Below are 19,707 nucleotides of genomic sequence, written 5' to 3' on the forward strand. Positions count from 1 at the left end.
ATGACCAGAGAGACAACGCCATACCGCCTAGTTAATCCCATAAGCGAACAAGACAACCTAAGCCCAACACCAGAAGCTCATGACGTATATGTATACCAACTGCAGTAACCAAACCTTGCCAATCAAGTATTACCTCCCGACCTCCCTGCACCACTACTATCTCCAATGACGCCCGCCGTCTCCAACAACCACCTCGCCTGTTCAAGAGCCGAATCGCCAGCCCCAGCACTCAGATTGACATGGCGCCTGCGCTCCGCTTCTCTCGCCTCAAAATCCCAGCTCGCCTTTTGAAGCTCCACCGCGCTTCTGGTCGACGACGACGCACCCTCGATATCCGGGACAAGACCCCAGACCTCAATCGTGTAGATGTCGATGGTTGTCTTGGGTTTAAGGCTTTCTGGTTCCGTACCAGGCGGTAGGAAGACGCCGTCGCGTCCGTAAGGGACTGTGTGGAACGTAGCAGACTCGAGACTCGTGTCTACGATCAGACTCCCAGCGCCGAGAGGCGTAGGCGGCAGTTTCTGCGTCCGTGAAGACGGCGGGATCTGACATCCTATCGCGAGGCCGTGATGGTTTGAGAAATATGCCGTTGGTGTATTTGGCTTGTCCATGATTGACGACGAGGGGTTTCCCTGTAGCAGGATATGGCGTGGTGATACCTGGAAGAGGGAAGGGAGGACAGCGGTCGAGAATTTAGACGTGCTGTGGCTGGCGCTCGGTGATTTCCAGGGCTGCGGAAGATAAGCGCCTATTGTGAGCATTTCTCCGGAGTCGGTGTCTTGTCCGTAAAGGAGGAAGAGGGTGCCAGATTTCCAGGTGAGGACGTTGTGAGAGTAGGAGGTTAGGGAGGAGCCGTGCGCTGCGGTTGAGAAGACGGGGTGGAGGCGGGTGTTGCCGTGGAGGAGGTTTTGTTTGACTGATGTGGAAGGGAGGAAGAAGGAGAGATGGGATATGATGCTTGGGTTTAGAATTGCTGATTCGAAGCCTCCTGGGAGTGTGATTGACACTGGTGAGGCTGTGACGGGCTGTGGAGCTGGTTCTGATTCTGGTTCAGCGGCGTCGTTTCCGCGATGCTGGGAGAAGTCAAGATTCTTGCTAAAGAGGAGATGCTCAAATAGTGGTGTCAATGGGTCAAACAAGTACGGGAAAGAGGAGGTGATGGTGTCTGCGAATGTTTTATAGCTGATTCCTCCAGAAGGTTCTTGCTTGAAGGCTGCGATGATGCTGTCTGCTTCCCCTCGGATAGAGTGCATTCGCTCCTCATTCAGATCAGATGTGTAGATAGAAACATCCTCGAGGGGTTTTAATGGGGCGATCACAAGCAAAAGCATTAGAAGACGGCGAAATGTACTCAAAGAGATCCGCGCTTCATAAACCCTCCTGTCAATGCGTGAGTCGTGCTTGAAAACCTCGATGGCGTCCAATGATTCCAGTGCCGCGAGGGCGAGGTCATCTCCGTCATCCTCGTCATAGTCATCGTTAGCCGGCGCATCAATATCAAATCCCCGCGCATGCGAAGAGGTCGGCGCATCTTCACCCTTTTCTTCGCTCTCCACGGGCTTCTCAACTTCTTTCCTTGCGACATCTGCCAAACTGCCAAACAACAGCCTGATCCTATTTTTCTGGCTGCGCCGGAGAACTATTCCATAGCGCCCTGTCAACAGCACGGCCACCTTGACCATGGCCTCAAACGTGAGAACGCTAGGCGCGAGCGAATTTTGGAACGGAAACGCCCCCAGATATGACACCATGCGGAAGATGACGGGCCCAGCATCAAGCGGGCAGTGAGCATCACTGTGGTCGGGGATGCTCAGGAAATCCGAGAGGGTTTTCTCATTCCAGTACTTGAGCCCGCCCTGGTCTATTGCTCGGGTAAAGAAGTTGTCTTTGAAGTGGGTGAGCTCTAGCGCGGTGAAGCATTTTGTTGCGAAGCGCTCCGCCAGTCTTAGACTCAGTTCTTCTGTAATACTATTAGCATTATGTCTCAATAAGTTGGAAACGCAAACTACAGCTTCAAGTTCTTTGTACGTGCGGGAAACGGTATCCACCGACCTGGAGACGCATGAGCAGCATCTTCATGCGATTGTCCGGCGCCCATGTTTGTAACGTAGATAATCTAGCAAGATTTACTCATATGATAGCTTCAATTCCAGGCCAGGTCCAGTTTTGCGATGGTGGATCGCTTAGTGATGGCTTGATGCTTCAATAGATGCCGTACCTAAGCCGAGGTTTGGTGAACTGAAACTCAATCGCCCTTAGACTGGTCGAGGAAGATTATCGGTCACATAGAGGGCCTGGTCCGTGAGGGGAAAAGGAGTTTCTCGAGTTGGTCAAACGATGGAAACCGTACGATAAGGCAAGTTTGTTGATGTTGAGGGGAACGGGAGTCTGGACCGGGGCCTGGGGAAACGTCACCGCAAGCGGAAATGCGACTAAGTATAGAACGTTAAGTAAGCATAGCTCAACCCTCCACGCGCGTTCTTAATCTTCTTTTTCCATACTCTAGAGGAAGTTCAAATGGACTTGATCATTTTTGATGTATCATATTTCATCTCTAGTGGCCTCGGAAGAGCTGCCGTTCTGCTTGACATGTAGCTGGATGACTGAAGCGCAAGGCTGTCCTGACCACGTTCCGAGGTTGCCTTAAATAACCTCGTAAACTATCAAATCTGTCTACATTGGGCCATGAGTCGGTCCTGGCAACGTGCATGTGATATCTCTGATAAACTCGTTGGCTTCATGAAGCAACGCTGGCATAAGTAGATACAAGAAGCGTTCAAATAGTATGGGAACCTAGAGCATGACAACACCAACACCACCCATCTGCTTCTCGTCTGGCAGATTCTTCTCGTTAACTCCTCCTGCAATAGGAGCAGTTCGGTAATTGTAGAGGTAGAAGTGGAGCTGGCCGTCACCGGCACCGAACTTGAGCTGCTCCAGGAAGAGAGGGTTGTGATGAGAAGTAAGCGCGTTGAATACGTCGAATTGAGCCTGTAGTGGCAGGTTAGTCAAGAATTATTTTGCCAGAACTGATGATACATACCTTCTTAGCAAGGATCAAAGCGTCGTTCATCAGCATCAGGAGGCGGTCTTTGAGGGCTTTCTGGTCATTAGAGAAAGCTGTCTCGGTGGCGTAGTAGTAGAGGTATGCGGCGCGAACACAGTCGTGCTTGGGATGTTGAATCACTGTAGACTCGAGGTTATAGAATGAAAAGAAATCCGTGATCTTGTGAGTCTCGGGGTCCTCCACCACATATGACCAGACAACCTGCTCCTTCTGAGGTGACTCCTTGTACACCAACCAGTGCTCAATTTCTTCGCGAGTGAACGCTTGGTGCATGTCGAAAAGTTTCAAGTAGCGCTCCAATAGATCGTGGACAGCATCAACGTCTTTAGCTTCCATGGGTCGAAGGTTAGGCGTCGAGGTGTGGCTGGGAAGGTGGTTCTTGGTGATTTGGCGAGCCTTGGTAGATCCCTTGGGGAGAGGAGAGAAGCCGACCTCGTAAAGCTTCAGCCAGTCGAGCGGGCGGTGGTAGTAGCGGCAGGAGGAAACAGGTGTTGGAAGAACAACGCCGGCAGTGTAGATAGCTTGGTAGATACCGTTCAGGTAGCAACGGCGGGTAATCTCTTTAATGAGGACGGGCGCGAGACGCTTGGACCGCAGCTTCTTGTGGATGCAGAGGAAGTTGATCTCAGTAACCTTGATCTTTTGGTCGCGAACGCGAATCTGAGTCGGGACACCAGAGATCGAAGCCACCAGCTTGCGCGACTTGGTCGCACGAACACCCACGTGCCACTCTTTGCGCCAGCCAGGGGACATGAGCGCCCAGTGCAGGAAAGACTTCGAGTATCGGAACCGGAACATGGCATTGTCATCCTCGACGTAGTGGTATGTGAGCAAGTCCCAAAGCTCCCGGAGTTCATCCTCGTTAGTCAAGTCAAGGGTAGTCCACTCGAAGCCCTCAATCAAAGCATCCGGCTCCTTCGAGACCTTCTCAGGTTCAATCATCTTAATCGGTCCGCCGGCAGCGCTGTTGCTCGCCTCGTCGAAGCGGGGTACGGGTTGTGTCTGCCAGAACTTGAACGCCGCCATATCCTTCTTGTTCTTACCGGTCAGAGAGAGGCCGGTAAGCAGCTCGGAGATATTCATCTTGCGCAGTGTTTCCACAGCCTTGTCCTTATCTAGTCCGCCTAACTCGTTCTTCAGGGCGGGATTGTTGGCCAACAGCGCCTCGGCCGCCTGCGGGGTCAGCTTTCCGCCTGGTGTTTGCTCCGCATCGTTGGGCTTCTGGATACCGAATCAGTGAGTATATGCTGTATACATCCAAGTCAATTGACCGACCTGAGGGGCCTTGCCCTTGTTATCTTTTGAGTCCGACATTGCTGTTGTGGTGGGAGGGATGCGGGAGGAAGCTGGAGCTGGAGCGGGAGCGGGCGCGGAAGGTTTTCAAGGATCAAGCCCCACGTCACCGCAAAGGTGGCCTCTGTGCCTTGCGGAGATCATGCGAACCGCCAGGGCGCGTGACAATAAGACTCAAGAGGCTAATTTATCCTTTATGATGATAGTAAGCATGAACCGAGGCAGATACTTCGACTGCGCGCCTCAACTTTACATCTGGTTGGATACTAAGGAACCACCATGTTTTTAAGAATCGACCATGTTTACAAGATTGTTGGCTGGGTGACAGCCATGTAATCTAATGCTTCTATTCAACCGCTGCTCGACAAGTACCGTGCACTTTCTAAATACGCCACTCTGTGCTGTGTTGAAACCACTAAACGCCTTTTCCTTGCCAAGATGTTAAATCAGTCGCCAATACTCCAGTTGAAATGGAGCGAAATATATATATGTTGAACCCTTTTAACAATCTCGCTGGTCATAAATTCATGAGAGAAAAGACAATAGCTATACCGCTCGAATCAAGGCTTCTGGGAGTATGGCTTCGTTTCAATCACATCAAGGAAACCACCGACGAGGTGTAGACTGCCCGTCACAAAGGTCATGATTGAAACTTCGTCGCCCTCGACACGGCTTTCCTCTCTAGAAGCAAGCTCACGAGTAAAGTCGACGGCTTCTTCGATAGTGGGAAAGACCTTGACCTCTGCGGAAGGGTCGATGCTATTCCACTTCTCCGCAAGCCCTTTTTGAACCTGTAGCTTCTCGACCGCAGCGCCATCTTGGTTCATGCTGACAAGATCCGGCCGATAGCCGGCTTCTTTGTAGGTAACATTCGTGCAGAATATGGCATGGGTAAATGGCGACCCAGAGCCAAGTGCAGTCTCCAGAGTCTCATGAAGAGTTTGGGCTAGCGCGTTGCTATCGCGAGTCTGTTGGTTGAAAATCAGGACCCGCAGCTTTTTCGCCGCTGAAGCCTGGGACGAGGAGTCTGCCTGGATTTGAGACGCGAACCACTGGCCGGCTAGCTTGATACTTTCTTGGGTGTGGCCTCCGTCGATGTACCAGCTAACGTGCTTCTCATGCCTTGTTTGACATCTCCCCTCCAGCTGTGCCTCTTCTAGCCCTTTGCGGAACTCCGCAGGTAGGGGCTGCTGCATGAAATCCGTGGCAATGTCCTGTTTTCCAACCTTCCGAAGGAGCTCCCCAGCAGTTGCAACAGCAAGTGCAGCGTTGCCGTACTGGAAGTCACCGGCTAGTCCAAGCTTAATATCACCGCCCTTCTTCAAATCAGGATGGCCGGGTACAAATTCCACCGCAGTGTTCTTGTCGGCGGCACGGTCACGGAGGACCTTCTCTGCACTTGATGGTTGTGGCGCGCTGAAAGCTTTAGTGTTTGCCTTGATGATGCCACCTTTATGCCATGCAATCTCTTCAATGGTACTTCCCAGAAGAGCCACATGGTCGATGCCCAGACTGGTAATCGCCGTTGCGGCTGGTTGTTCAAGGACATTGGTACAATCATATTCTCCCCCAATGCCACACTCGATGATGGCTGCATCCACACCTTCACTGAGATAGGCATGAAAAGCCATCAGCGTGAGATACCGAAAGTACTGAGGCTTCGTTTGCAGGTTGCTTGGGTCCTCCCCAGCCGCTCGAGCGGCGTCCTCAAGACGATCCCACACTTCAAAGAAGTAGCGAGCAAACTGCTCCTCAGAGATAGGCTCATTGTTAATCCTGATTCGCTCGCGCGCAAATCGCAAGTGCGGCGATGTATAAAGACCGACTTTGTTGAGGATTGGTGAAGAACATTTCGAAGGCGTGTATTGATATAGAATGGAAGAGATGAAGCTAGAAGTCGAGCCCTTGCCTTTCGTACCGGCGACGTGGATCGGATTCAAGCGATTCAAGTCGGAAGGCTATAAGAAGCCCATGAGTACTTCGGGTCAGCAATCGCAAGCACATCGAACTTTGTACGAGAGCACGAACCTTGTATCCTATACGACGTAGCAGCTCGACAGTCTCGGAAAGTGACCGAAGATTGAGTGCATGTCTATTTTCAGGCTTGTTGAATTCCTGAACTATAGCGAAGTTGGATTGCAGCGAGTTGAGAGCTGAGATTGCAGCCTGCAAATGATGTCAGTGTCGCTGAGCTTGCCAAGGTCGAATCTGTACCTACTGCGTAGTCGCGAGACATCACGGCTGATTGCAATGATAGCGCTCGCAGTTGGGTCCTTGATGAGCAACTGGAAAAGCGAATCCCCCTCATCGGTGTATAAGAGGGGCCCTTTTCGCTTACGTGACAAATCCCTCCTCATCAGGGGCTGGAATCGAATTCAATAACTCCGGCAGAACTCGGGGTCCCCAGTGGTTATGATCACGTGACTAATATATATATACCTGATGGCTCTCGGTTTTCGAGGGTTGAAGTTGTGAATTTAGATAGGTGTTGGAAATGTAAAGTCCATAAGCCTCATTAAGGTTGTCTCACTAGAGCACAAGGGGTGGTGTTGAGATTCTACGTGCATATTATGACGCCGGAAAAGCGGTGGGCAAAGCCATGATTGAATGAAAAAGAAAACTCGGAGACGGGGTAATAATATAAGAGGCGAGAGAAAGAGAAGGAATGCTATAATATGACCAGCATAATGGTGTGAGCGACGGGATTAGAGAAAGAAAGACAGGGCCTGAGAAAGGTAAAGCGGCTAGTTATGGCGGACGAGATACACCTACTCGACTCTGGTTTTACCTTCTTCCAGGAAACCGAGGCGAGCGCTGCTATATCCTCTCTGATGCCTTCTGGACGCCAGTAGATGCCCAATGAGTGGATCAGAGCGGGCTTTGATAAGCGCGTCTTGATAGCCTTCTGAGCCGGCGGCAGGTGTGTTTAGCTTCGGCCAGTTCACCTGATATCCATCGTGTTAGTGCGCTATTGAAATGTGTGGTTATTAAAGAACTTACATAGAGCATCCCATATGCAAGCATGAAACGAGCACACCAACCAGAGAGTGCCAGCCAGAAAACAACAAATAAGCGCAAAGGCCAGACGGCAGCGTCAGGAAGTTGTCGGGTGAACGTAGCCACGATAATCATAAAAAGGCCGGCGGCGAGGATGTATGGGATGGCCTGAACGATGATCGGCCGACGGTCGACAAAAATCTGGAGATTCCCCAGTGCCGACTCGGGTGGAAGATAAGCCCCCAAGAAAACATCGAAACCATCCTGACGCGGACCGTCCAAGAAGTTATTCCGCACGTATCGAGTAATCGAATTACTAAGATCCTGGAGCATGCCGGCTCTGGTCCGTTGGCCAGTACGAGTGAAGTCAGTCTTCAACGCACCTGTGCCGGAGTAGGCCTTGGAGACGACATCGGCGTTGTCGGCCCAAATGTTACGGAACAAGTTCTCAAACTCGCGATCGTCGTTCGCAGCTTCTCCGGGACGAAGGATGCCCGCTTCGGTGAGCTGTCTCGTTAAGGCCCAGCGTCCAAGCATACTTTGGACGACGTTCGTACGATCCAAGCAGTCCATGCAATTTGTGCGGACGACACTGGTTTGAAGGGCTCGAGCGTCCAGCTGCCCACCGGGGGCACCCGGGTTCTCCAGACCACGGAAATAGCCGCCTTGGTTCAGACCATTGATGAGACGGTCCATCAGCAGCTCCGCACGGTGCCACCTGAGGCCTTTTGTTTCGCTATGAAAGTCAAAGTAGATATAATGGAGCCGATCCATCTCCTTCTGAGGATTATCCGGTTCCAAGACGTGCACCTTCTCAGAAGTTTCGTCATCCGCCTCTGTTACCTCGCTTGATGAAGACACAAGAATGCGGACCAACTGCTCGTAAGCCCTTTTGACGCGTTCCTCTCGGCCCTTCTGATTCACAAGGTTTACCAAGTAGTTGTCACCATAATATTTGATCTGCTCCGCGAAATGTCTGCGTGCGGCTTGGACGGCGGTTTCCACTCCACGAACTTGGAGCTTTGGGGTATATTTCAGGTTGTTGACTTCCGCCCAGAAGACGGGAACACTGCCTCGCGTTTGCACAAACGACATTACCTGAGGATCTGGCCCCGACTCTGAAGGTTTCATGGTTTGCCCACCAGCAAAGCCGGACAGACCTCCGGTTGCATCGTTGAGAATAACAATCTGCTCTGTTTCGTTATAGTTCGAGACATGGCCTTGTTCGTCAATTCCGCGGGAAAAGTATCTTGTGCCAGCCCGGTGTCTTGACCTTCTAGTAATGAGTGCGAACGTAAACGTTGTAGACTTGACCTTAGCCGGTGTGATACGCAGCATCCCAAATATGACTGGGAGAATATAAGGGTCGACACCGGGTTGTGGGCCATAACGAACGGTTGTTGAATTATGTTCACCGAGGCTAAAGTCAATCAGGTCTGATTGGATAAATCGATTCCAAAAGAAGCGGTCGTCGGCTCGTTTCCACATAGGAAGACTGATGTCGCTCTGCGCTTGGCGCTGGAAACTGTTGGTGATGTCCAAAGTATAGGAGAAATACATAGGCCCAGTGCGCAGCAACTCCTTCAACATGGCCAGGTAGGCATCTTCGTCATGATCATGCAGTGGGCGCTCGCGGAGAGGAAGGAATTCAGTGCCGGCCACTTTGTAAACCATCTGGCCACGCAGACGGCCCATAGGTTGAGCCTTGGTGAGGACAATAATGTACTTATCTAAAAAGACGAACGGTTATTAGAATAGATACAACAAGGAGTGACGATTTCGAACGGACAGCTCACCAAGCTTCAACTTAATAATACCAAGGATACCGGCGATACTAGAAATTCGCTTTGCACCAGACAACGGGCCACTGCTTAGGCGCAGGTCGCCGGTTGGACGCTCAACCACGAGCGCCGGAGCATCAGGCGATGACGGCGAAGTGAAGGCATAATGGGCCGGAGAGGCATGGAGATTGATGTCCCGAAATGGGAGGATAGTAGAGACCATTGCGCCGACGCCCACCGGTAGGGGCTTGAATGACGGGGTTGCTTAGAGAGGGTTCAAAGGAAGACCAGTAAATGAATGAAAGATGTGGTAGGAATTTGATGGAGGAAGATCAGCACATGCTGTCAAGACAGTAAGGAAAGCTAAAAGACTCGGCAATGGGCAGGATTTAATAAAAGGAGAGTAGCTGCTTCCGATAAGACTTGTTATGATGCAGGAAGCATGTGCTGCGATGGAGAGCTGTGAACAGTTAACTAGAACACCTCTCCCGCAGCCAGTACCGGTGCCTAGGCACGGACACAGCGAGGCAGGAACGGGAGCAGACACCGCCCCGCAGCGCGGACCACCGGTGGCAGGCAGCCTGGCACTGGGCAGACAATCTGTGGCTGACCTCCCCTTCGTCATCATCAGCGAACCTCCAACAACGTTGCCTATCACACTTTACCATTTTCTTCAATAAACAGCCAGCGCCATCAACCTTCGAGCATTTTGAGAAAATTGCCTACTATTCTCACCGCATCGCACTAGTCGCCCTTCGCCTCTTGACCTTCTCTCAATATCGTCCCAAAGGCCCGAACCTCCAGGTATCCAGAAAGCTACTTTGTCCGACCGGTCCTATCATGGCTACCAGAGCCGCAGCAGGCGCCCGTCCAGGTGCTAGATTCGCTCAGTTCAAGCTTGTTCTGCTCGGTGAGCTCATCTGCCTGCTCTGCTGTCTATTGTACAGTATGGTCAAGGTGCTAACTTCATATTGCTGCCTTCAGGAGAATCCGCCGTCGGAAAGGTTAATTCAACCTGACTTCATGTTTTGTCATTCTGTCGGTCGCTAACTTCTTGTATTACAGAGCTCGCTAGTTCTAAGATTTGTCAAGGTGCGCTTCACGTATACCATCTACATCCTGTCGGCGGTCGCTTACTTGTTGTAGGACCAATTCGACGACTATCGAGAATCGACGATCGGCGCTGCCTTCCTCACACAGACCATCTCGTTGGACGAAAGCACAACGGTGAAGTTTGAGATTTGGGATACCGCTGGCCAGGAGCGATACAAGTCCCTGGCTCCCATGTACTATCGGAATGCAAACTGTGCCGTAGTTGTTTATGATATCACCCAAGCTGTAGGTCACCACCGGATTTAATTACCTGATGTTCGTGCGCCTTGCTAACAGCTGGAAACTCGCCATAGTCATCGCTGGACAAAGCCAAATCATGGGTTAAGGAATTACAACGCCAGGCCAACGAAAACATTGTCATCGCCCTCGCAGGCAACAAGCTTGATCTCGTCACCGAGAATCCCGACAAGAGGGCAATCCCCACAGCTGATGCCGAAGCTTATGCGCGTGAAGCTGGCTTACTTTTCTTCGAGACATCTGCCAAGACCTCTTCGAATGTGCGCGAGCTCTTCACAGCCATCGCGAAGAAGCTCCCACTTGATCAAGCCGGTCCCCGAAACATGCGCACAGCACCCCGCCCTGGCGTAGACCTCCGACCGGAAGCGCCGGGAACCCAAAGTGGCGGCGCTTGCAACTGTTAGAGGCATTCTGATGCCTTTGTTCTTTTGTATTCCTGTTTCTCGGATTCTGTTGTCCAATCTTCCTTCGCTCTCTAGACATTGAAGGGTGCTATCTTCTAGATTGACTCTCTGCCTTCGCCAAGTGCGCTAAATCACCAGCGCCATTTCGTCGCAATGCTACTCGTTTTAATGGTCTGGAGCTGGGTTGATCATGCTCAGGTTGGCCAGTTCCGTCATATTGCGTTTTACTAATACCCCGGTTCCCGTGATCAGGTACCTCGTCTCTTTGTTGACTGGACATGGCATCTGATAACAGTCATTGTGTACGGGAACCCAATATTGTGCAAGGCTCTATGGGATTGGACTGTCTGCCAGTCATACAGGCAGGCTGAGTGCTGTTTCATTGTGCTACTTTCCGTTTCTCTGTTCTTGTTCCATCTGCTCTCGGCGTTTGTATCCTTTGTCGATTGGGTCCAATTTATGGTACATTTCCTACCCTATCAAGTTCATTCCATTGTCTCAAGTATGCTATGACTATCTAATCTTGTGCTGAACTTCTGGGCTTGGGCCTGCTCCTAGCATATCGGATGGTCTTTACGCCACACCAATTTTCTGGCGCGGCTCGAAAATTGATGATTCAAGGGCATAGAAGAGTTCTTTACTCAAATAAATAAAGCGTTGGATAATTTGCTTGTAGACCTGTAATGACATTACGTCGAGTTCTCGTGCCTTGATCTTGGACCGAGCTTAGCCACTGCCAATGGCGGTGCAGAATCGGAGCGGACCGCAAAAGGTAAAGCACCGTGAGGTCCCGGTCCGCTCTTTTCTCCCTCACTATCATCATCCCGTCAACGACGTCTCACCCAATCCTTTTCACAACAGTTGTGCGGCTCATCATGCTGCGTTCATCTGTTCTACAGGGTCGGCAAATACTGTCGTCTTCGGCTCGCCCTCGGCCAGCGGCCCAATGGCTGTCCAGAGCCGGGGCAAGTAGCCGGCTTGCAGGTCAGGTATGGTGACGAAACACCCCGATTATTTCGCAGCATAGACTAACGGTTATTCTGCGAATGTGCAGAGATTTTTCGCTGATGCAACTCCTCCTACTCCCGTTACACCTTCGTCCAACACACCAATTCCCGCAGAAACCGCCGCAAAACCTACCTCAGGTACGCATACATCGCCCGCCGCAGCTCGGTGAGGGAACAATGAGCCTAGATACTAAGATCTATGCAGGTTCCGGCGCTCCTGAAACTCCTACCCCGGCACCAGTACGCAAGTCTGGCCGCTTCCGAAGATTCCTGATTTACCTCATCCTTACGTCTGGATTGGCATACGGCGGTGGTGTTTTTTTGGCCCTCAAATCCGACAACTTCCATGACTTCTTCACGGAATACGTCCCATACGGCGAGGAGTCTGTCCTATACTTCGAAGAACGTGATTTCTACCGTCGATTCCCAAACACGCTGAGAAATAAGAACCGTCTTTCTACCGCACCTCGGGACGAAGGAAGTCGGGTCACTATTCCAAGCAAGAGTGGGCTTTACTCTAAAGAGATTGAGGAATCGGGGGCCGATGTTTCTCAACATGGTCCTCACATGAGCGCTGTTGCCCAGGCCAAGGCCGACAAGGCGACCATGAAGCCCGCCGCTGCGAAGCCCGAGGAGAAGACTGCCACGGTCAAGCAGGCTAAGAAGCAAGCGCAGGAGCCTGAGAAGCCGAAGGAAGAACCTAAGCAGGAGCCCAAGCTTCCCGCTGCACCCGCGGTCACAACCCTTGAGTTTGCCAATGTCAGCGAGGGTGACGAGCCGATTGTTCAGGAGCTCGTGAAGACCTTCAACGACATCATCACTGTCATCAGCGCTGACGAGAATTCGGCTAAGTATTCCAAGCCGGTTGAAAAGGCTAAGGAGGAGCTCCAAAAGATTGGCGAACAGATTATCAGCGTCCGTGATGAGGCACGCCGCGCTGCTCAAGAGGAAATCGAGAAGGTCCACGCTACCTTTGATGAGTCTGCACGTGAACTCATTCGTCAATTCGAAGCAGTGCGTGAGAACGATGCTGCTCAGTACCGCGAAGAATTCGAGGCAGAGCGCGAGAGGCTAGCACGTGCCTACCAGCAGAAGATTGAGACGGAAATGCAAAGGGCTCAGGAAATTGCCGAGCAGCGTCTCCAGAACGAACTCGTTGAGCAGGCTATCGAACTGAACCGCAAGTATCTGCATGATGTGAAGGATCTTGTCGAGCGTGAAAGAGATGGCCGCCTCAGCAAGCTATCTGAGCTCACCTCCAGCGTTAGCGAACTCGAGAAGCTCACGACCGGGTGGAGGGAGGTGATCGATACCAACCTCAAGACTCAGCAGCTGCAGGTGGCAGTGGATGCAGTTAGGTCTGCTCTAGAGCGCTCAACGGTTCCTCGGCCATTCGTACGCGAATTGGTCGCTGTCAAGGAGCTGGCAGGTGACGACCCTGTCGTTGAAGCCGCCATTTCTTCTATCAACCCCACAGCTTACCAGCGCGGTATCCCTTCTACATCCCAGATTATTGAGCGTTTCCGTCGGGTCGCCGATGAAGTCCGCAAGGCTAGCCTTCTCCCCGAGGATGCCGGTATTGCCAGCCACGCCGCGAGCTTGGTCTTGAGCAAGGTTATGTTCAAGAAGGATGCCGAGGCTGGCAGCGATGACGTTGAGAGTGTTCTGCTGCGAACTGAGAACCTGTTGGAAGAAGGAAACCTGGATGATGCTGCGCGTGAGATGAACTCTCTCAAGGGATGGGCTAAGATCCTCAGCAAGGACTGGCTGTCGGATGTGCGCAGGGTTCTGGAGGTGAAGCAGGCTTTAGAAGTAAGTCATCGCTTTCCATGCTGCTTGCAATTGGAATTAGGCTAACAGACATTTTCCTAGGTCATTGAAACTGAGGCGCGCCTTCAGTGCCTGAGGGTTGAGTAGATAGATACCATCCGCCGTTTCTTTGCTTGACCATAACCCTTTTTTCTTGTGTTGAGGACATGTACCTCTAGTTGTATTTTCGTCTCTAGACAACTCTAGTAGATTTCTTTTGTGCTCCAGACACATCATACTATCAATCAGTTGTCATACATGTAGTGGTTTGATGTGTTTGCAACTGTCTCGTCACGGGCAGAGTCCAGACAGGAGGCGAGGCCCAATGACGATCATGCTACTATTCTTTGCAGCCTTGCCGGTTTCTCCTTTTTCCTACAACAGTCATAAACCATCTCATGTTCCAACTCAGCGTCCCCCATGTATTCGCTTTTTCGTAGCGCGCTGCCTTCTTGCTGTTACGACCATCTCACCAACTCTAAGTCGCCGAAACACGAACGACACGCGGCCCGTCCATTAATGTTGTCATATTCGCCAAACAATGCGAGTGGAGCATAAAGGAGACCATTTGAAGCCGGAAATGATTCCAATTATTCAAGATCGATAAACATTAAATGAACCGAGCACTGCAGATGAATCAGGAGCAAACTACGAGGGAGTCATTTGGGGGCAGCTCTCGGGATGAAGAGCGAGGCAGCAGAAGCCAACGACGAACGGCCAGCTCCGGCGGATTCCTTGTTGATTCGTTCCTACCACGATCAAGAAGCCTCCGAACAAGCGCTCACGCTTCTCGTCGTTCAGAAGCAGATTATCGGGGAAAGCTAGGAAAGCCAGAAACCGAGAGTACCCCGAAGAAACGATCGCGGTTCCGATGGAGTCGCAAGCGAGAGTCTGCAAAGGAGTCGGATGGCGTCAGTCAGGATACCATAGACGATACGGAGGCTAGAGGCTCTACTCATTTGCCCGAGGCTCCTACAATTCCGGAATCGCAAGATGGCAGTGCAGCCCACCACACCGACAGTCGTGCGGAGAGCCGTGATGACCCGGCCGCCTTAGGTCTAGATAAAGACTCTTTGCAGATTGTCAACCTCGCTCTCAACTTGAGCGAGTCGAGAAGAAAGGGGAACATTGGATATAATACGTCAAGTCAAGTGTCTACAGGGTCATGGGCACCGCCAGGGGACGGTCGTGTCTCCGCAGCAGGGAGCATTCCGAGTCATGGCTCATATCCAGGGCTCAACACCAATCAGTCCTTGGTAGACGACAGCGTGAAGTTTGCTAGGCCTCCGATATCTATGATCACTAATGATGTGTTGAATACGCTCCCCAAGTCCGCGATGGTCGAACCCATGCCGCAGGGGTTTTCAGGAGGGACTCTGGCGCGAGCTGCGAATGCTCGTCGTTACTTTGAGCTACGCCATGAATACCTACGTCTTCTTCCATCTCTACCGCCTCTCAAACAGCGCGGTAGCAATACTACAACCGATACAGACCTGGAGCCACCCCATTTGCATCGTGCTTACAACCCACTTCAGGCAATTCGCAATCGCAAAGTCAGGTTTCGTGAACGCTGCCCCATCGATCCTGGAGCAGAGGGGTGGGATGATGTGGACAAGGTTCATAGCTGGGTGAACTCGATTGAGGCTGGGTACAGTCGCCAAGCGCGAAATTACCTTGAATGCCTTAAACTCCCGGCTTTTAAAGGAAAAGGACCAGAGGAGCCGTCAGGTCATAGCGTTGATGATGCCGATGCTTCTGCTGTCTCCCCATCTTCCAGTATACGCCGCATCAGCCGTACAGGCAGTCTCAAATCGCGCAGGCCCAGATCTGACTGGGTGATATTCCCTGACGAGCTACTTGCCGACGCCGCCTGGGTTGAGGAGGCAGAGAACAAGAGCAAGCTAACGGATAGGGATGGAAATATACTCTATCCTAACCCATGTTCTTTTGTCGTTAATGATGCCCATCAAGAACAGGTGCCGAAGAGTTCTGTTAGCGCTGGGCGGCCCTCGTCCCACGCCTCTCACTCTGATGCGCGCCAAAGCTTATCTTTTGACCTTAGAGATTCCGGCCGAGGAAAGCAAGAGCATAGGTTTAGAACCCCTCGTCGGAGCAGCAGTGCCTCTGAAGAGGATCTAGGCTCCAAAAGGCGCAAATTCAGAATTCGGTCACGTAGTTCCTCAAGCTCTAGCGCAGATGAAGCACCACATCGTGGTTCTCTATTGAGCAGTATGAAATCGCCCAGAAGATCGGTGTCGCCTTTGAGACGCAAAGGCTTGATCTGGAATGAGAAGAGGGGGTCCGTGTCGTCCGTTCCGAGCGCAGACGATCCTCTATCTTCGGCAAAAATGGCAGGCCGCGCCACTACCGCAGGCTTGGACATTGGCTTTTTCCCTAGCATCGCCTCTAATCTATCTCCTCCATCAAGTCGGTCTTCGTCGCCTGCTAAGCGAGGCTTCGCTCGCGGAGTCGGACATCGGAGGGCTCACAGCCGCAGTAGTCACCATAGGAAAGGCGTCGAGGATGATAGCTCTGTTGATTTTGAAGTCACTCGCAAAGACAGCGTGCCCTTTACGGATGCCTCTCAACTTGATGATGAACCACCCCTTCCTGTCAAAGCTTCGACGCACCATGCGGATACTCGGGGATCGACCACTCATGAACGGAAGGACTCCGTTCCGCATGAGTCGAAATTGCGCGGAATATTCAAAGGGCCTGGAAAAATTGCCGGTAAAGTCGGCAACGAGGTCTCGAAAATGGGAGACTTCATCTTGAAAAAGGATAGTGGAGGGCATTCACGCCAGTCTTCGTTGGCCATATCTGACAGCAGTGAATCTCAAGATGAGGAAGCGAAGAGTGAGAAATTAGCTCTTCCTAGGGCTCTTCTACGCCGCTTGCCTACCTTTTCTGATGACCTTGGTCGGTCAACTCCAAGAAACTCTGATAAGTCTCTCGCGAAGAATCAGTTGCAGACGCCACCCACTATTGTCGAGCCTCGACAGCAGCGCGATGAACATGAGCTCGGAGTAGTTGCCACCCCTCATGGCCGGCTTTTCGACCTGCAGGGTGAAGCAAACTCCACTAGCGATCATCAAAGCAAGCTGTCAGGCCATTTTATGAAACGCGGTCCTCGAACTTTACAGTTTGGACCAGAAATTCACACCGTGCGGGATGAGATCCGGAAGGGTCGAATCAAGGATCACTCGGTGCCATTTAGCATAGCTCGCCCTCCCGTGACCGGCCTCGCTGGGGCTGAACCGAATCGAATACCGTCCTCGCACAGCGGACGCCCGACGCTGTCAGGCCAGTCAAGGAGCTGGAGTATATCTGACCGCAGTGTTTCGGTATCGATCGAGTCTGGTGTTCCGAGCAAGCAAGAGATAGAACGTACCAGAGCTCTTCTTCTCTCCTCGGGAATAAAAGCTCGCGAGATCGTTCGCCGAGCTGGAGATGTACGCAGACCACCGCCTGAGTTTCTTCAACGCTCATTTGGCCCGGACTCCTCAATACCGTCTGTTCCTCGACTATACGAGCATGATGTGGCAAGTCGGAGGCTCCTCAAGCGGATTGAAGCGTCCCACAAATCTTTTGAGAGCTCGATGGAACGAGTACCAAAAGCTGCATTCATGCCTTTGAAGTCACAACTTTCCACCCTTGAGGACCTGGTCGACAAGTCACTCAATACCCGCGTTCGTGCTGCGGCGGAAGAAGCCGAGAACCTCAGTATGCAGCTAAACACTACCAGCACGCTCGCTGTCAAACAGTTGAGCGACACACTCGACCATGGTCTCCGAAAGCGACACCGTCGGCTACGTTGGCTACGCCGTACGGGATTCGTGATGCTTGAGTGGGCATTAATTGGACTATTGTGGTGGGTGTGGTTAATTGTCGTGGCCTTTAAGCTCCTCCGCAAGCTTCTCCATGGCATGGTCTCTGGCGTGCGGTGGATACTGTGGCTATGATAGCCGTTTGCCGTTCTAGCGATATACCCCTTTTCAAGCTTACATTTTAATGATTTGTATCCATGATGTCTATTGGCATGGCTTATGTTTTTAGATACCACTTTTGCATATACTATGAGGCTATAATCAATAATTTGGAATTCACTCCCCTGGTTTCTCATGTCCCTATCACAACTACTCAATAACATATCACAGGCACAGGTATGTAATCAGTTCGGGCTACGGTAGGATTCAAATACTCAACAGATGGATTTTCTAATATTAATACTAACTTCTAAATCCTCAACAAAATCTAGAAAAGCACAGTACTTACGACCGATAGGACTTCGACTCATCATCAACATGCCGAAGACTCCCATGCACCGACTTCGGCGCACGAAGACGCTGAATCTTCACCAAGCGCGCCTTCCCCGTCACACCCGTCACAACCGCCACAACCGCCACATCAGCAACATGCTCAACAGACTCATTATGGCCCCCGTACTCTAACGGATACAGCATTATCCCCCCAATAACAGGGTAAAGCCTATGATAGTGGGGAAGATACCCCGGCCCGTCTACCACACACCCCTGTATCGGCTTGGTGATGTCGGGTCGCAAGTTAGCGTTGCCAGCTGGGGCCTCTGTGTCGAGACGGTGTCCCTCACCAATACTCAAGTTCAGCGCCTGGCACATGCGCACGAAGATCTCGTAGTACGGCTTGTTTCACGCGACGAGCAGGTCCACGAGCTCGCTGTAGAAGGAGTCGCTGCCGTGCAGCTTCTGCACGAGGTACCGCCCGATCTCGGCGCATGAGGCGCCGCTGTCGACCATCGAGTGGACTGTCTGTGGGAGCTCCATGTCGCGCAGGGTCCGCTCGCTCAGGTGCGTGTGTCTTTGGCTTTGGTTTGCACTTGCGAGCGGCGGGAGCGTGCTTGTGTTCGTGCTCGTGCGCGTGCTGGTACAGGCGCGCGTTAGCTTGCTCTGTGCGAGCCAGATGTCGGATGAGTCTGTTGGTGAGGACGAGTACTCACAGCCATGGACATGCTGGGGAGAGAGCTGCGGCGGTGTGTTGCGCCGGGTTAGTGGGTTGGTGTTATACTTCACTGCGCTGGAGCGGTGCAGGCGCGAGGAAGGGCTGACGGGTGTAGAGTCGGGCTTGGGCTCTTGCTTGGGTTTCTGGCTGGGGATTAGCAGCTTCTTGATGTTGGTTTCTTCGAGGGCTTGTCTGCGCGCTTGGAGGTTTAGGTCGTGAACTGCGCTGGAGCGTTGGAGCTGTGGGCGCTGGCACTGGGTGCTCTGGGGAGAGCGGCTGTGTAATGACATCTTGGGTTTGAGTTTCTTCGGTCAACGAAGTGGTAGTTGTCTTGAACTTGTGTGCTCTTGTATGAAGCTAATATGCGAATATTTTGATGAGGAAATACTCCAAGCCTGGGATTCTCTCATGACTTTATACTGAGCAACATCTCTATATGGCCATTGCTCAATCAAAGGAAGACAAAGACCAAGCAGCAGTCTTTATCCATTTCTGTTTGTACATGTGGTGTCTCTGGACGTGCAATAATGACTCCTTTTCAGAGTGCAGCTGCGCAGTAGCAACCCAGCTGCGTATGTCTTTGTCAGGGAGAGCTTCAAAGGGAGAATAGCAATCCAGAGTATGTGCGTCCCTTTCAATGAAAGCAACGGGCATGCCGTTGAGGTGGCTTATTCTGTTGTTCGTCATTGTACACCGGCTCATGATACAATGTGCCTTTGATCATCTTTCTCGCTCTATGCCTACCTGCCAGTATGCTTTGTTAGTCATGAACATACATTGAATACAGCGATTCCGAGCAACGAAAGGCCTGCATGCTCAATGGAAGACAAGCAGCATAGTACTACCGACAGTTGGTAGCGGCTGAATACGACAGGCTTCGAGTATTAGGTGGGAACTCCGGAGTAGCTATACGAGAACAGATATTACCTTGAAACATCGTTGATTCCTGCTGGATGAGCGGTCAGAGACAGAGAGCGTATAAGCAGTGATAAGCTGGTTGAATTGTACTATCTGCAGGGGAC

General features: G+C 51.8%; 8 protein-coding genes across 8 annotated transcripts; 3 read left to right on the forward strand and 5 right to left on the reverse strand.

Moving 5' to 3' along the window:
* Nucleotides 1–52: 52 nt before the first annotated feature.
* Nucleotides 53–2,336, reverse strand: BDW74DRAFT_4150 (uncharacterized protein). The gene is made up of 2 exons (XM_073732730.1): nt 2,053–2,336; nt 53–1,960 (listed from the first exon to the last, which is right to left on the reverse strand). Exons 1-2 carry the CDS (start codon nt 2,096–2,098, stop codon nt 123–125), a joined length of 1,884 nt encoding a protein of 627 aa, XP_073589671.1. The 5' UTR covers nt 2,099–2,336; the 3' UTR covers nt 53–122.
* Nucleotides 2,337–2,561: 225 nt separating this feature from the next.
* Nucleotides 2,562–4,392, reverse strand: BDW74DRAFT_142122 (glycylpeptide N-tetradecanoyltransferase swoF). Its single transcript, XM_073722679.1, has 3 exons — nt 4,343–4,392; nt 3,044–4,288; nt 2,562–2,991 (listed from the first exon to the last, which is right to left on the reverse strand). Exons 1-3 carry the CDS (start codon nt 4,379–4,381, stop codon nt 2,794–2,796), a joined length of 1,482 nt encoding a protein of 493 aa, XP_073589672.1. The 5' UTR covers nt 4,382–4,392; the 3' UTR covers nt 2,562–2,793.
* A 269-nt stretch (nt 4,393–4,661) lies between these two features.
* Nucleotides 4,662–6,814, reverse strand: BDW74DRAFT_142124 (tetrahydrofolate synthase). Its single transcript, XM_073722680.1, has 3 exons — nt 6,579–6,814; nt 6,389–6,526; nt 4,662–6,318 (listed from the first exon to the last, which is right to left on the reverse strand). The coding sequence occupies exons 1-3, from the start codon at nt 6,666–6,668 to the stop codon at nt 4,921–4,923; spliced, it is 1,626 nt and encodes a 541-aa protein (XP_073589673.1). The 5' UTR covers nt 6,669–6,814; the 3' UTR covers nt 4,662–4,920.
* Nucleotides 6,815–9,600, reverse strand: BDW74DRAFT_142125 (putative phosphoinositide phosphatase (Sac1)). Its single transcript, XM_073722681.1, has 3 exons — nt 9,154–9,600; nt 7,361–9,087; nt 6,815–7,305 (listed from the first exon to the last, which is right to left on the reverse strand). Exons 1-3 carry the CDS (start codon nt 9,359–9,361, stop codon nt 7,129–7,131), a joined length of 2,112 nt encoding a protein of 703 aa, XP_073589674.1. The 5' UTR covers nt 9,362–9,600; the 3' UTR covers nt 6,815–7,128.
* A 67-nt stretch (nt 9,601–9,667) lies between these two features.
* On the forward strand, nt 9,668–11,561 carry BDW74DRAFT_142126 (Rab family GTPase). Its single transcript, XM_073722682.1, has 5 exons — nt 9,668–10,048; nt 10,123–10,142; nt 10,204–10,230; nt 10,285–10,476; nt 10,545–11,561. Exons 1-5 carry the CDS (start codon nt 9,979–9,981, stop codon nt 10,890–10,892), a joined length of 657 nt encoding a protein of 218 aa, XP_073589675.1. The 5' UTR covers nt 9,668–9,978; the 3' UTR covers nt 10,893–11,561.
* A 29-nt stretch (nt 11,562–11,590) lies between these two features.
* On the forward strand, nt 11,591–14,108 carry BDW74DRAFT_142129 (MICOS complex subunit MIC60). The gene is made up of 4 exons (XM_073722683.1): nt 11,591–11,881; nt 11,947–12,037; nt 12,105–13,711; nt 13,772–14,108. Exons 1-4 carry the CDS (start codon nt 11,768–11,770, stop codon nt 13,814–13,816), a joined length of 1,857 nt encoding a protein of 618 aa, XP_073589676.1. The 5' UTR covers nt 11,591–11,767; the 3' UTR covers nt 13,817–14,108.
* On the forward strand, nt 14,109–18,011 carry BDW74DRAFT_142131 (uncharacterized protein). The gene is made up of 2 exons (XM_073722684.1): nt 14,109–17,871; nt 17,967–18,011. Exon 1 carries the CDS (start codon nt 14,323–14,325, stop codon nt 17,668–17,670), a length of 3,348 nt encoding a protein of 1,115 aa, XP_073589677.1. The 5' UTR covers nt 14,109–14,322; the 3' UTR covers nt 17,671–17,871; nt 17,967–18,011.
* On the reverse strand, nt 17,903–19,604 carry BDW74DRAFT_142132 (uncharacterized protein). The gene has a single exon (XM_073722685.1). The coding sequence runs from the start codon at nt 18,973–18,975 to the stop codon at nt 18,376–18,378; it is 600 nt and encodes a 199-aa protein (XP_073589678.1). The 5' UTR covers nt 18,976–19,604; the 3' UTR covers nt 17,903–18,375.
* Nucleotides 19,605–19,707: the final 103 nt, after the last annotated feature.

This window comes from Aspergillus multicolor (assembly GCF_047715735.1).
Source record: "Aspergillus multicolor strain CBS 133.54 unplaced genomic scaffold BDW74scaffold_1, whole genome shotgun sequence".
In the NCBI taxonomy this organism is placed as follows: domain Eukaryota; kingdom Fungi; phylum Ascomycota; class Eurotiomycetes; order Eurotiales; family Aspergillaceae; genus Aspergillus; species Aspergillus multicolor.